At 53.4% G+C, this 16,329-nt stretch overlaps 1 protein-coding gene across 14 annotated transcripts in view; it reads right to left on the bottom strand.

Annotated features, from left to right (window-relative positions):
• The window catches only part of PCBP3 (poly(rC) binding protein 3), a 250,406-nt gene that overhangs the window by 27,739 nt on the left and 206,338 nt on the right, over window positions 1–16,329 (bottom strand). For all 14 annotated transcript variants that reach the window (XM_045084304.1, XM_045084303.1, XM_045084309.1 and 11 more), the window contains 2 exons: window positions 1,349–1,503; window positions 450–473 (listed from right to left, as the gene is read on the bottom strand). In XM_045084304.1, coding sequence (XP_044940239.1) covers window positions 450–473; window positions 1,349–1,503 — 179 coding nt within the window. The remainder of the gene's footprint in view (window positions 1–449; window positions 474–1,348; window positions 1,504–16,329) is intronic.

The following is a 16,329-nucleotide window of genomic DNA, read 5'->3' on the forward strand; positions in this document are numbered from 1 at the left end:
GGAGGGGCCCCCTGGACGCCAGGGGCCTGGAGACGGTGGGCTGCCAGCCCTGGTAGGTGGTGCCGCGCCCCAGCCTCTGCCCCAGGCTCTCGACTCCCTGAGACTCCCAGTTCCGTGCTCACTTCCCCATGGAGCGCTCCTTTATTTTGGAAGGGAGCTCGGAGAGACTCACCACCACCCACTGGCCAGAGGGGACACTGCTCTGGAGAAGGCCAGGGAACCACACTCACTGGGCCCTCACCGGGGAAGGAGGACAGGCCATAGGGCCGCGGGGCAGTGGGGGGTGGGGCTGCCCTGGTGACCAGCAGGGGCCTTGCTGGGGCGGGGCTGCGGGGTTCCACTGGAATCCTTGGTGCACCCCACTGTGTGGCCTGCAACTCTGCACAGGCCTGGTGGCCCCGTCACCTCCTCGGAGGCCCGAGCAAAGGCAGAGTCCACTCAGTAGTTACCTTCCCGATGATGCTTCCAACTTCCTGTGGGAACAGAATCACAGAAAGATGACGTCATGGCGCAGAAGGAGAGATGGCCTGCGACAGACACCAGGAGTCCCATCTGTGCTGGCTCCAAGGAACGGGGTCAGGACAGTCAGGAGGGAGCGTGGTCAGGCCACCTGTGCCAGGGTCCTGAGTCTGGGGGCTCCTGGGTGCCTGTCTGACCCCGCTTCCCAGGCCCTGCCTCTGACGGAGCATCGGATGAGCACGAACGGGATGAGGGTCATCGGAACAAACAGCAGCGGAGTCCACAGAGACGTGCGGGCGCGGGCAGGTGACTGAGCGCTGAGGTCTGGTGACAAGGGGTTCCCCGCAGCGTCCGCAGGCCCCAGCAGTGCGAACAGCAGGGGAAGAGCACGGACGCCCTGAAACCTGGGCCCCTGATGGGGGAGCTCCTATGACCTTCCCACCGACAGGGAGGAAACATCAGGAAAGCTGCCTCGAGGAAGGGCAGGGACTTTCAGGGTGAAATGCAAGGGAAGAGCAGGGGTCCCTCCAGGCTGAAGACCTCCAGAGACGCGTCTGGCACGTGGAGGGCTGACCGCCGCCCCCAGCACGCGGGACCTGTGGTGAAGGGCAGGCTGAGACGGGGCCTGAGGCGAGGGGCTGGGACACGCTGGTGTCGGGATTCTGACATGGATGGGGCATGGCGCCCTTGTTGGTAGGACATACACGTGCGGGGGCTCAGTGACGGGGTAGCAGGTGGCAACCAGTCTCGAAGGGTTCCCGGGGAAGTGTACTTTGGAGCGGGCCGCTGTGTCGGCTCGAGACCGTGCGGGCTTACAAAGCAGGCGCTGGCGACGGGCACATCCTTCCTGCTTCCCAGGGGCCTGACACAGTGGCCTTGGGCTCCGTACCTTTCCATGCATCAGCAGGCGGATGGTCAGGGTCACGTTCAGGCCACCTTCTGAGACCTTCGACTCCATCCTTCTCCCAATATGCAGCTGGGGGTAGTGGCGTAAGGTGCCGAGGGCGCCGTGAGGAAGGACAGACGGAGCCCAGATAGCGTCACCTGGAAAGGGAAGGCATAGCTGCTGCCGGCTGAGGACACGGTCAACGCCAACACCTGCAAGGACCTTCGGCCACTGGGGTGTGGGTAGGCGTGCGGGAGTCCGGAAGAGCGTGCTGCCTTCACTCTTGCTGCGGGTGAGACACCAAGGCTCAGGGAGGCAAAGGCTCCTGGGAAGGCAGCCCAGTCAGCAAGAAGGCGTAGCCCTGGGACATGCCCTGGTGTGACCTACTGGGCCTTGGGGCGTGTGGCAGCGGGACGCGTGGGTTTGGGGAAAACCCGGCAGGGACTAACTAATCGTGTGAGCCCAAGCACGTCATTCAAACACTCTGGTCTCAGCTTCCACCTCTGTGCGGGGAGAAACCGGAGAGGGAAAGGGCTCAAGCGAGCTGTGGGCTCCTGGCATGCGGCTGGAGCATCTGCTCCGCTTTCATGTTAGATCGTGTTAGTTCTGTGCATTTCCACCCTCTGGCTGCGGCTCCCTTCGCCCTTAGAAACCCAGGACGCTATAGCTATTGGTGCTGTCTGCGTGTTTAGGGTTAAGGTCCCCTGGTGACCCCATTTCTAGAGTGGATCTAGTACCTACTAACTGAACTGCCGAATCACTGGGCACCCCCTTTATGAAGTCTTTCCGGAAGATGCCTTGCACACCCGTACTGCTGGTCTACACTTACTGTACAGTTCCTGTGGACAGTGGGTCCAGCACTCAGCCCACCAAACAAAATTAAGGCTTCCCTTTATGATTTACAGGCCAAGCACAACGACAGAGCGTTAGACCCACCAGACCCATGGGAAGAGGGACTGGACTGTCCTGACTGGAGTCCCTTCTGGGGAGGGTCCAGGTTCTCCTCCCGGCTGGGTCCCGAGGGACAGGTCCCCCACCACAGTGTACAGGGCGGCCCCCAAGACAGGCCCCCGTGAGGATTAGAAGTGAGAGTCAGGTGGGACCAGGGCTCAGGGTGCAGCAAGGGGAGAGGGAGGACCAGGAGAGGCTCAGAGCACATGGGGGGTCCGGATGGAGAGGTCTGCAGAACCGGAGTCTCCGGGAGGCCCCGATGTGGGAGGCTCCGTGGGGGCACCGGACCTGACTCCAGGCCTGGGAAGGCCTGTTTCACTCTGCAGGCAACACGGGTCAGGGGTGGCTGTTTGGGTGGCCATCCTGGGAGTGCCAGCGGTCAGGGCAGCCAATGGGAGCTGGAGAGCCACCTGCCGGGCGCGTGGGAATGTCTCGGGGTGCAGGGAAGCTCCTGGGTGCCGGGGTCCACCAGGGTCAGAGAGGAGAGGAATGGGGGGTGGGACACGGGGCGTGAGTGACCCCCATGGGAGCAGGGCGTGGCCAGTCCTGGAGGGGTTGGGCAGGCCATGGGGCAGTGGTCACAGGGTCTGACAGCAGGGTGCTGCTGGGGGGACAGGGAGGGAAGGAGGTCTGGCTGGGGGCGATTCCACATGACCTGGGGCCCTGGGGTTCCCAAGGGGGGAAACCCGGTGGATCCCACGGAGCAAAGAGCGCCACAGGCCTCCCGTACCTGCACACACCCGCCCATGGGCACACCTGAAAGGTAGTGGGCGGCCTGGCCACGAAAGAAGGAGAGCTTCCCGGCCACTCGGCTAGCGCGCCCCACATACGGCCCCACAACAGTGAAACCTGTGTGTGCCCCTGCCTGGGGCTCAGGACACCAGCCCTTCGATGGGGCCTGTAAAGATGGAGGCTCCATCCACACACACGAGAGAGCACAAGTTAAAAACGCAAGAATCTGCTTTAACCTTCTAGGTTTTGGGGGGCAAAACTCCATCTTCTTCCTCATCAAAATATTCCTGCTGAGAAATATGCTTCAGGGAGAATCCACACACGAAGCCCAGAGACCGCCCATTCTCACTCTCTGTTGGTGGTGGAGGGCGCGCACAGATGGCGGCTGCGGACGCGTTTCTGCACCAACAGACACGCGCACGTGACAACGTTCCCCACGGACCGTCAGCGGACGATCAGACGATGCTTCCGAAGAGCCAGGATTCTGACAGGAAGCTCTGAGACCTGGCAAAGGCAAGTTTTGAAAACCACCCTTGCATATTACCATGGTCTGTCTCCACCGGCCAGCATGGGAGCCACCGGCCACCCATGGCTATTCATACTGGAAAGAAGACACTTGCCAGCCGCGCCGAGACTTGAACAAGTGTCCCCATGTGCCTGGTGGCTGAGCAGGGATGAGCACAGCAGAGAGCCCTGGTCCCGGGCGCCGTCCTGCGCGACAGTGCGGGCCGTGTGGCCACGCCAGCAGGTCTGGCCGGAAGAGGGCACTCTGGACTGGAAGCCTGGCCCGGAGAGGAGACGTTGGAGCCCAAGGGATTGGCGTGGCACGGAGTTCACCGCGCTCCCTCCCACACAGACACCCGGCGGCAAGTGGAGGTCCCAGCACCAGCGGAGCGGACTGGGCGCAGGGCACGCTGGGATGCCAGGCCTCCTGTTTAATTAGAAACATCTCCTCCTGTGGGGGCAGCAGGGCCCCGAGGCTGCGGTCACGTCAGTGTTTCCAGCCACAGCGGAGAAAGTGTGTCAGCGAGTGCCAGGGAGCTTCAGGGTCCAGGCTGTCGGCCGCCATCAGTCACACAGGCCAGCGAGCTGCCACAGAGGCCGGCCTTCATCACGCGGCCGAGGGTGAGTAGCACAGTGCCCTCTGTAGACTGCTGGGGACAAGGAGTGGCCCTGCGCGGTGGTGAAGGTCACCTGCGACTCAGTGCCCTTGACCTTGAAGAACCTACCCTGTGGCAGCCACCGAGGAGCACCGGGCTATGGGCTCCCCCGGGAGCACAATCTCAGGAGCATGTGGTCCGTCCTCTGGGCTCTGGGACAGAGGTGTTCATCGGGGGCGACCCCGAAGAGTATCGGGGCTTACTCCCACCTTGGACCCACCCCTGCAGCAGAGCCCAGAAGCAGCACTTGGGGTCACATGCACCCAGAGCCAAGCTGATGGGACGTGGTCAGAAAAAATCTCTGTGACTCACTCCTCCCCACACTCGGTGCTCCAGAAGGCAGATCTCCCGCGCCAGCAAGGACCCCACCTCCCGTTCTCCGAAGTGCTGGGAACTGAACATATTTGTAACTCGCTCGGTGGGAGGGAGAGGAGACACAGGCACGGTCCCTTGCAGGGCCTGAGGCAGCCCGCCGCGTGGCCCTGTGCCGACACCGTCCACAAACGTGCCTCGGCTGGAACGCAGCCTGTGCCCAACCGCCGCAGCCGCCGCAGCCACCGCGAGCAACCGCAGCACTTCCGACCCCGACAGCCCTCCCAGCCGCCTGTCCGTCCGTCCATCTCTGCAATCCGGCCTTCCAGCTTCAGGCCCAAACCCGGGGGTGCAGAGGCTCCCCTCTGTGGCCCCCAGCACCTTCATCAGCAAACCCCAATTCACGGATGCAGAGTTAATTAGTTCTTCTCTAGTTTCTTACTTCTTTTGTTCTATAAAACCCTCAACATACGGCTTTATTGCGTCTCACTAATTCTGATTATCTGTCCTCTTTCTGACTCATTTCAAAACACCAACAAATTTTTATTTCTCTTTTGGTTCATGGGATACTATGTAGTGTGTAGCGTGTTACTGAATTTTCGGACACTTGGAGGTTTTCTGGATCTCTTTCTCCTGCTGGTTCTCTGATGGTTAGAGAACGTAGCTGGCGACACCTCAGGGGCGTCCCATGTCCGGAGGTGCGCCTGCGGCCACACTGTGGTCGGTCCTGGTAAGCGCGCGCTCCGTGCCGGGGTGGAGGCTCTCACGGCCCGGATGGTACCAGCGTTGGTCCTCTGCGGTCCCGTCGGGTCCCCAGGGCGCCAGGAGGGCCTGCGGCCTGCGCTGCAAGGTCTGTCGTCAGCACGCGACCACCGCGCTGTTGCCTCCGGCCGAGGGACCAATGGACTCCCTCGTCACCGTGAGACCGGCCTCACGGCTGGCTGCGGCCTCAGCGCGTGACCCGGCTTTCTTCTGACGGTGCTGGTGTGGCGTATCTCCTTCCGGCTTCTACCTTGAACCTGTCTTTAGATTTCGAGTGAGTTTCCTGTCGGCAGCACACGGCTGAACCTCGCCTGTTTATCTCGTTCACGATCTCTGCCCTTTCACTGGGAGGTTCCGACCTTTGATGGCGACTGCGGACGCGGTGGAGCTGGGATCTGTCGTGCTCCTGCTTGTTTCTTACTTTACCGTCTGGTCTTCAGTCCCCCATTCCTGTCGGTTTCTCCTCTGCCACCTTTTGCGTGAACCGCACCCTTTCCGGATTTCACTTTACCTCCTTCGTCCGCTTATCAGTTATGACCCTCGTTTTGTTACCTTGGGGCTGCTCCGCACACACCCTGCACCCGTCACCGTACGGTGTGAGTGGTCTGTCACTTAGCGCCGTGGGGGAGCACCTGACATGGCGCTAACCGTGCCTCTGTTTCCCCTCTTGGCCTCTGCACCGTGGCGCACTTCTGTTCTCCTGAGTTATGAACCAACAGTCTTATTTCTGACGTAAACAATCATCCTCTAGAGGGATGTCGCGGACCAGAAAACACGTCTCTTCGTACCCACGGGACGCTCACCCCGCCGTGTGCAGGCAGCGTCCTGATCGCTCTCCGATTTCTTCTACCTGAAGAGCTTCCCGGAATAATGTGTGCACGACAAGTCTGCTGGTGATGGAGGCTGTTCCCGTGGGTCTGACAGGTCTGCTCACCTCAGCGATGGACGAGTCTCACCTGGCACAGAACTCCAGGTCAGCAGGGCTCTCTTTGGGTCCCCGAGAGACGTGTTCCGGGACCCCTCGCCCCTGCTGCTGCCCTCTGACCCCTCGCCAGTGTTGCTGCCCCCTGACCTCCTGCCTCTGCTGTTGCCCTCTGACCTCTTGCTGCTGCCCCCTGACCTCCTGCCTCTGCGGCTGCCCCTGCCCCCTCACCCACGCTACGGGCAGGGAGAAGCCTGCTGCGTTCTCCTGTTCCACGATCTGAACCGTGTCCTTTCCCACAGCGCGTGTAAAGGATTTTCTCTTAATCCGTGGCTTTGAACCACTTACTCAGCCTGTGCTTTGTTGCAGTTTCCTCAGGACACTTTGTGCTCATTGAGCTTCTTAGATTTGTGGCCTTGGAAAATCGAGGCCGTTGTTTCTCAAACGCACTTTTTACCCTGCACCTCCCCCACTCCCAGGGCCCCCAAACCCCGTCTGTTCGCTGCCGGAAGTTGAGCCGAGCTCCCCGAGGCTCGTTCACGTTCTCCTGCCTCTTGTCTTCTCATTTCATAGCTTCTGTTTCCATCCTGAAGTTTAAACCCTTCCGCTCTGCGACTCCCAAGCTCTGCTAATCCCACCCGATGTACTTTTCACCTGAGACTCGCGTTTTCACTCTAGAAACTCCGTCTCGGTCTTGGTCATGTCTTCCATGTCCCCATTGAAAAAACCAGATCCTTCACTTCCTGAACACGCGGTTTACGGTTCTGAGACTGATTTCAAGGTCCACACCCTGCAGGTGCACCGCCGTCACTTCTGAGTCTAGGCCCAGGAGGTGCCAGCGAGCAGGGCGAGCACGGGCCCCTGCTGACCCCGGCAAGTCTTTCTCTCTGCGGCTCCTATGGCGGATGCTCCTCGGCCTCAGTCAGACCTGGTTGCCCGGGACGTGGATGTGCGGCCTCCTAGGAGCCTGTGGACAGAGCCCCTCTTCCGGCCCAGCTGCCCCATCTGTCCTGTGTGGGGGCACAGGGCTGGGGTACGAGGCCCTGCGCGGGTCAGCTGGGTCCGTAAGGCGACAGTGCAGGTCTGACCCGCCCCCCGCCACACAGCGTCCCAGTGCATCTCCGGCTGCTCCGCGCGGCCCGGCTGCTGGGCGGTCCCAGGTCGTCCGGCAGTGCGGCGGGAAGCCGGAGACCAGCAGTAAGGGAAGGCGCAGGGTGAGGCCAGGCTGTGGGAACAAGAACGGGAGGGAGAGGCCTTGATGCACAGAGGAAGCCTGAGAACGAGGCCACTGCAAAGGTCCCTGACATATGTGTTGGGGACAGACAGTTGCCACCCACAACGTCCTGAGGAAGGGCTCTGGCTATCCTGGCGTGGGTCACGGGTTGAGGCCTGACGGGCCAGGTCCTATGGCCAGACTGTGTGGAAACTGCTGCTCTGCATGGAGCGTTTCCAGGGCAAGTGGGCGCTGTGGTTGGAGCCGGGCTCCCTCCTAGGCAGGGCGTCAGCAGCCTTCCCACGTGCATTTGCTTGTAAGAGCGCCCCACTTCACAGGTCTTTGCCCCCGTGCCAGGCTGGAGGGGACCTGGGGGACGAAGGGGAGCACCGGGAGGTGTAATCCTCCTCGTCTGGGCCACGTCTCCAGGGGCTCACCTGCTCTCCCCTCCCAAGGCCGAGCGGCAGGTACGGCCGTATAACTGCAGCTGTGGTCAGAGCACCGCCCCATGCGCTCTGGGGGAGCCTGGCACCCGACTGCTCTTGGTTGTGAGGCCAGTGGCAGAGTGCCAGGTCTCTCGGTACCAACACAGGGTCTGGGCTGGGGATGGAGAAGGCGGCGGCCAGGGGCACTGGGAGGTCAGAGGGAGGGGCTGCCGTGACACTGGGTGAGCAGATGGGGTCCCCGCTGGGACTACTGGGCAGGTCCGTGCTAACAATCAGATCTTCGGCTGCTCAGATCCCGCGAAGCCAGTCTGAAGCTGGAGGGGCCCTCTGAGTTGAGCTTGCGGGAAGCCGGACGCTCAGGTCCCCACATTCATATCTGGGCCTCATCTTTGCAAGGGAGGCATCAGGAGGGAGGTGGAGGGGAAAGTCCCAACAAGGCCAAGTACACCCCAGCTCTGTGTCACTTGCTGACTTCTCGCTAGTCAAAGGAAACACATGCAGAAGGTGCTGGTGTCTGTCCGGCAGCCCCAGGCAGCCCAGGGGGGCTTGCCCTGGACAAGCGGCCCCTCTCTGCCCTCAGCCACCTTCAGGGCCTCTGAGTTTCCCTGCCAGCTCTCTCTCCATCTCCAAAGATGCAGCAGACCCAGGAAGGAACATTCAGGAAGCCAGAGTCCGCTGTTATGCACACGTGATAGCCATTACGGGCAGATTCTGTGCAAACAGAAGATGTAATCTTTTGAGTTTCACTTTAAATTCAGGACGGCTTCAAGAAGTCAGCTTCCATGGGGGACCTGTATAGACAGCAGAGACGGCACTCAGGAGGGCTGGCGGACAGGTGACATGACACAGGACGCCAGAGGCCCAGTCAGCACAGGGGGATGCTGTTGTGGAGCAAGTATCTGTGGTGAGAGCTGCCCAAGAATGCTCGCCGCGGGCCCCTGGAGACCAGCTCTGTGCAGCCGCATAGCCTGCCTGCTGCTGTCCGCGTGGATTATGCTGGAAGCCAGCAGCCGCGTGGGCACTGCTGATGAGCAAGGATGGCCTCCCCATGTGGGGAGCTCTAGCCTGATGGCCCCCAGAGCCCTCCTCTGGTTGGACCTACCCTCGGTGGTTGGCATCTCTTGATGCCTTGACTTCCCCTTTCAACTGGGAGGTGTGGGTACCACATGGCCCCACTTTATAGATGGAAGGACTGACGCTTTACACAGTAAAAGAGGTGCCCAAGGGCCTGCGGGAAGCGGGGCCCAGCCAGCCCACCCCAGCGTCTGTGTTCCGAACTGTGGCGTCTAACGGTGCAGCAGGACTTCCGTGCCGGCATGACGGAGCAGGGGCGCCTTTCCCGGGAGACGGGGAGACCTCCAGGTGTCGCATTCAAAGGAAACACAGGAAGATGCTGAATGTTGAGAGGAACAGGCAGACTAGCACACCAGTGGTCCGCGGGGTGATGTGGTGGAGAAACGTCACTGCACTTAAAAGAGAAAAACAATTTGATGACAGTGGACTTCCTTAGAAGCCTCAGTTCAGACGGAAGTGGAACAATAGCTTTAAGTGGTTAAAAGGAAAGAAATGTCAACCTGGAACAACATGCCCTGTGAAAATGTCCCTCAGGAATGAAGGAGAAATTGAGATATCGTAAGAGGAAGGAAAACGAAGCGTTAGTTGTCTAGAGTGACTCCACAAGAGTGGTTCTAAGTTGTCCACAGGATGACTCCACAAGAGCGGTTCTAAAGGAGGTTCTCCACGTGGAAATGAAAGGAACCTCAAACCAAGAAGGAAGGAAGAACACAGCAACAAAGACATTAATACGTTCAACAGGCTTTCATTCTCCTCTTGGGTTTTCTAGATCATGTTTAATGGTTGAAGCAAAGATTATCGTACTGCCTGACGTGATTCTAACAGCATGCTGAGGGAATATTTACAAAAATTACATTATGCATGGGGGGAGGGCAAGGAATCATAAAGGGAGTTAAAGTCTCTACTTTCTCTCACACTGGTAAAATGTCAACACTAGTTGAATTCATAAATTGTACATATAATATCTATAGTAATATGTAACAGGCTACACAAGAGGTATACTCAAAAATACTATCAATAAACCAAAATAGAATTTTTTTTAAAGATTTTATTTATTTATTTGACAGAGATCACAAGTAGGCAGAAAAGCAGGCAGAGGGAGAGGAGGAAGAAGGCTCTCCGCTGAGCAGAGAGTCGGATGCGAGGCTCAATCCCAGGAACCCAGGATCATGACCTGAGCCAAAGGCAGAGGCTTTAACCCACTGAGCCACCCAGGCACCCCCCAAAATAGAATTCTAAAAAAATATTCATTAACCCACTGGATGGCAGGAAGAACACAAAAAACGGAACAAACAGGAAAAAAATAAAATGGCAAATTTAAGCCCTAACGTCCCAATAATTATACTAAATGTAAATAGTCTAAATTCACCAATTAAAAAACAGACAATGGCAGAGCAGATTAAGAAACGTGACTCAACCGTATGCTGTCTACAAGAAACTCACTTCCAATAGAACAATGTAAGTATATTGAAAAAAATCATAGAAAAAAATGTATCATGCAACTATTAACCAAAAGAAATCAGGAGTGGTTATATTAATATCAGATGATAGGAAGTACTGGTGAGGGTGTGGAGAGAAAGGAACCTTGTGCACTGCCGGTGGGAATGCAAACTGGGGCAGCCACTGTGGAAAACAGTGTGCAGGTTCCTCAAAAATTAAAAATAGAAATATCATATGATCCAATAATTCTTCTAGGTATTTATCCAAAGAAAATGAAAACACCAATCCAAAGACATATATGCACCTCCCACCATTCACGGCAGCACTGTTTACAATAACCAAGAGGTAGAAGCAGCGCAAGCATCCCCCAATGGATAAATGGACAAAAAAATGCAGTTTACATACACCATGGGCTATTACTCAGCAATAAGAAAGAATGAAAGCCTGTCATCTGTGACAATATATATGGACCTTCAGAGTATTATGCTAAGTGAAATAAATCAGAGAGAAACAAATGTTGTATGATTTCTCATATATGTGGAATCTAAAAAACAAAACGAATAAAACAATATAGAAATAAATTCATACATACAGGAAACAAACTGTTGGCTACCAGAGAGGGGAGAGGTTGGTGGGGGGACCCAAGCAGGTAAAGGGGAGTAAGAGGTACCTTCTTCCAGTCATAAAATGAATAAGTCATGGGGATGCAAAGTATAGCATAGGGACTGTGCTCAGCAGTATGTAATAACAGCACGGTGACAGATAGCAATTAGACGTATCATGGGGATAATCTTGTAATATACAAAAATATGAAGTCTAAAAAAATTAAACCTATTAATCTAATTAAATATTAAAGCTATTACATATACCTGAATCTAATAAGATATTGTATATAAATTATACTCCAATTAAAAAATAAACTTCAAAGCATTGAAAATTATCAGATACAGATAGGGACATTGTATAATGGCAAGAGGATCAACCGATGAGGAAGCAATAGCAATCCTAAATGTGTATGAATCAAACAAGAGGTCTGTGAAATCTGTGAAGCAAAAACTGAAAAACTGAAAGGAAAAATACACATATCCACAATGATGCTGAAGATTTCAATACTGTATCTCAACAACTGAAAGAATCAGGCATAAACCCAGCAGGGATATGGAAGAACTCACACCACCATCAGTCAATAGGACCTAGCAGCCAACAGTTATCTAATGTTACATCTGGCAACAGAAGAATACACGTTCTTTTCCAGCACCCAGAGAATATATGCTAACAACCGTCTCCTTCAACATCAAACAAACCTCAGTGTTTAAAATGATCAAAATCATACAGCATGTTTTCTGATCACAACTGAATCAAACTAGAAATTAGTAACAGAAAGATAACAGGAAAATCTCCAAGCACTTGGAAACTAAAACAACACACATCCAAACAATCCTTGGGAAAAAGGGGAAATCTCCAGGTTTTATTAAAAAAAAAAAAAAAAAAAAAAAAACACATTGGGACGCCTGAGTGGCTCAGTTGGTTAAGCAGCTGCCTTCGGCTCAGGTCATGATCCCAGCGTTCTGGGATCGAGTCCCACATCAGGCTACTTGCTCCGCAGGGAGCCTGCTTCTCCCTCTGACTCTGCCTTCCACTCTGTCTGCCTGTGCTCGCTCTCACTCTCTCTCTCTCTTACAAATAAATAAATAAAATCTTTAAAAAAAAAAAAAAACAAAACAAAACAAACAAAAAAAAACCACATTGACCTGAATGAAAATGAAAAGAAAAATACAACATACCAAAAACTGAAGCAGTGCCTACAGGAAAGTATAGTACAAAATACATACACCAGAAAAAAGAAAGTCTCAAATCAGTAATCTAAGTTCTAATTTTAAGACTTTAGAAAAAGAAGAACAAAATGAATACAAGCAAACAGAAGGAGGGACATAGGAACAATCACTGAAATTAGCAACGGGGGCGCCTAGGTGGCTCCATCAGTTATGGAGCCCGATACAGGCCTCCACTCTGGGCGTGGAGCCTGCTGAAGAGTATCTCCTCTCCTTCTGCCCCTGCTCCCCATCTCTAAAAATACAAAATGAATGAATGAATAAATAAATAAATAAAATGGAGTTAGAAACAGAAAAACTAGAGAAAATCAAATAAGATCAAGATCTGATTCCTTGAAAAGATCCCTAAGATTGACAAGGTAATACAAAGACTGACAAAGAAAAAAGGTCAGACAAAATTTTAATGTGGGGAATGACACGGCGCTATCACAAAGAGCCTTGCAGCTCAGAGGGGTGAGGAGGCTAAGAACAAGTCTACACAAATGACCTGACATAGACAACCTGACTATTTCCGCAAAAAACAAACTACCCCAACTCATCCAATATGAAATAGATAATTTGAATAGCCTTCTATTAGTATCACGGAAACTCAAAATTTTAAAAACTCAAAAAAGAAAAAAATCTCCAGACCCAGATGGTTTCAATGGAGAATTCTACCAACAGTTTTAAGAAGAATTAACACCAATTCCACAGACTCTCCTTCAGAAAATAGAAGAAAAAAAGAAACACTTTGTAATTCATTTTATGAAGCTAGTATTACCTTAAAACAAAAATCAAAGTGTTCGAAAGAAAAAAAACAAAAACTGTGCCCTTAAGAATATAGGTGTAAAAATCCTTTTAAAATGTTAGTAAATAGAATTTAGCAAAATACAAGAATTATAAACTATGACTATTCTTCTAGCGATGCAAGGCTGGTTTACTCTTTGAAAATCAATTAATGTAAGCACTTACATTAACAGACTAAGGAAGAATGTTGCACGAGCATGTCAATGCATGCAGAACAGCATCTGACGAAAGTCAACACCCATTCATGACAAAAACTCTCAAGGAAAAAGTAGGAGTGGAAGGGAACTTCCTCAACTTGATAAAGAGCTTTACAACAGCCCCCCCCCCCAATCTAACATCACACTCAGGGCTGAACCCTGTTCCTGCTGAAGATAAGGAACACGACAAGGACATCTCCTCTCTCCACCGTGACTCAATGTGACGTTGGAGCTCTAGCCAGTACGACACTGCAGGAAAGGAGATAATAGGTACCCTGATGGAAAGAAACAAAACTGTCCCTCCTTGCAGATGACATGAAATACTTAGGTATAAACCTAACAAAACATGTATAGCACTTACATGATAAAGCCACAAAGTGTTTATGAAAGAAATAAAAAATCTAAATAAATGGGCAGATATACCATGTTCATGAACTGTGATTTATTACAGTAAAAAGATGTCAACTCTCCAAGTTGATACACAGTTTTAACATAATTCCTATCAAAATCTAGCAATAAATTTACTGATATAGATAAGATTATTGCAAAATTTATATGAAAAAGCAAAGGAACTAGAATAGCTAAAACAAATTTGAAAAAGAAAGAAAAAGTCAAAGGAATCAGTCTCCCCAATTTTAAAACTCACTAAACAGCTACTGTAATCAAGACTGTGTGATACTGGCAGAGAGAGAGACACACAGGTCAATGGAACAGAACCCAGAGAACCCAGAAATGGACCCACATAAATATGCCCAAATGATTTTTGCCAAAGACGTGAATGCTGTTCAATGCAGGAAAGATGACATTTTCAACAAATGGTGCTGGGCAATTGGACGTCCATGGGCAAAGATATAACTTTGACTTAAACCTCCTATCTTATATAAAAATTAACTCAAAATGGATTATCAACTTACATAAAATGTAAAACTATAAAATTTCTGGGGGGAAAAAAGGAAATAAATTCTAAAGATCCAGAACAGGGCAGAATTCTTGGATTGATACTAAAAGCACATTGTTCAAAAGGAAAAACTGGTAAATCAAATGTTTTAGGAGTAAAAAACCTTGCTTTGCAAAAAATCATGTTTAGAGGATGAAAAGATAAGCCACAGACTGGAAGAAAGTATTTACAAACCACATTTCTGACAAAGAGCTAATTTCTAAAACATATAAAGAATGATCAGACTCAACAGTAAAAAACTGAACAATCCAATTAGCAAATGGGCAACAAATATGGTTATTACACCAAAGATCTCTCTCTCTATATATATAGATGGCAAATGAGCCCCTGAGACGGTGCCGGACGCCGTCACCCCTCAGGGAGACGCGCCTCGGGCCACATGCGGCTCCAGCACACACCCGTGAGGACGGCTACGAGGGAAAACCGCGGCCACCCCACACTCTGGCAAGGATGCGCAGAAGCGGGTCCCACACTCGGCTGGCGGGAACCTAGCAGGTGCAGCCGCCCCGGAGAACAGTCTCGCGGTGTCTTAAAAACGAAACATGCGCATTCATTCAGAGAAATGAAAATCTATGCCCTCAGAAAAACCTGTATGTGATTTTCACCGCAGCTTTCTTCGTTTTAACTGCCCCAAACTAGAAGCACCTTCAACCCGCGACTGCTTAACCAGTCACAGGGACAGGGGACGTGTACAGCTGTGACCGGGAAAGAAGTCCTCGGCCAAAAAGCAGAAGAGGTGACGATGCACTCGGCAGCCCGGATGAACCCCCAGAGAATCGGGCTGAGGGGAGTCAGCCCATCCCCCAAGGTCACACACTGTGGGATTCCCTTACGCAACAGTCTGGACACGACGGTTGCAGGAGCAGAGAACAGACTGTCCGTCTCCAGGGTGGAGGACGGGGTAGGAACAGGAGGGCGACACCTGTGGCTCTGGGGGGGCAGCCTGGGGATACGTTGGGGGGGGGTGCGAGGTTCTGCATCGGCACCGACATCCTGGCGCTGGGGAAACTGAGGAAAGGGGCGCGGAATCCCTCTGGGTGAGTCCTTACAACGGCGCGGGAATCAAGTTACCGCAAATACAGAATTTAATTAAAAGAAAAAAAAGCAGCTGCTTTGACCTGAGACCGTACCAGGCAACGCTCCATTCACAGAAGAGAAAGCGAGCCGATATCAGATAATTCCAACAAAAGACCTCTTCGGACACTGTGAGGAGATGGGACTCGTGAAAGGCGTCCGACAGCAACAGCTCAGCGGCTCCTTTTGGCGGAAAGTCCTTGGACCGAGTCCCTGGCTTCGATGCTGAGTGAGAGCCGCCCCTCATTCCTTCACCGCGTCCCCGCTCACGCCCTCACCTACACACACTCACACTCACCCACACACCTACTCACTCTCACAACACATCCGTCCACACACTCACACACACACACCCACCACTCACGGACACACACTCACCTGCACACACGTACCTGTTTACTTGTGTACACCTGCCCTCACACGCGCACACATGCGGCCCGTTCCCCGGTGCCCGCCTCACCAGCTGGGTGGTCCTGGGCAAGCAGGCGATACGGCAGACACACCTCTTGAGAATCTCTAAGGTCAACTCAGCTTTGGCTGTGCTGGGAGACGGGGCCTGGCCAGCAGGTGTCGTGTGCCGTCCCTTTCCACAGAGCTTAGGGACCCTGGGTGTGGATGGCGTGTTTGGGGGCACAGGGAATGTACCCATGACTCTGAGAACTCCACATGGTGTCTATCTCTTTGCCCCGGTCTGTGGTGGTGATGCAACTGTCCCCCCAGATATCACAGAAAGGAAGAAGGACCCCCAGCCCTCCCCATAACGGTGGAGCCCAAGGCCTCCTGTGCAGGGCCCGTCCCACGTGCCCTGGGAGGCACAGACTCTGCACTGGTTCTCCCAGGGCAGGGAGAGGACACTGGTTCTGGACACAGTGAGCAGAGGACACGGCCTCCTGACGGTCACGTTGTGGTCACCGGCTGGCCGCGTCACTTCCAGAACCTCAAATCAGGCCGCCATCTCCTTCCCGAGACTCGCAGGCATCGTCCCGTCATCCGTGTCATTCCGCCCGGGCTCCTTCCCTCCCACAGCACTGCTGCAAGGGCTCTGCTGCCAGACCCCGGCCCCGCTGCCTGCTTTCCCGGGACAGGCTGAGTGTGCCCGCTGCCGGGGCCTTCCGCCGAGGGTGC

The sequence above is a fragment of the Mustela putorius genome, unplaced genomic scaffold, assembly GCF_011764305.1.
Source record: "Mustela putorius furo isolate JIRA1106 unplaced genomic scaffold, ASM1176430v1.1 tig00000765_pilon_pilon_pilon, whole genome shotgun sequence".
Classification (NCBI taxonomy): domain Eukaryota; kingdom Metazoa; phylum Chordata; class Mammalia; order Carnivora; family Mustelidae; genus Mustela; species Mustela putorius.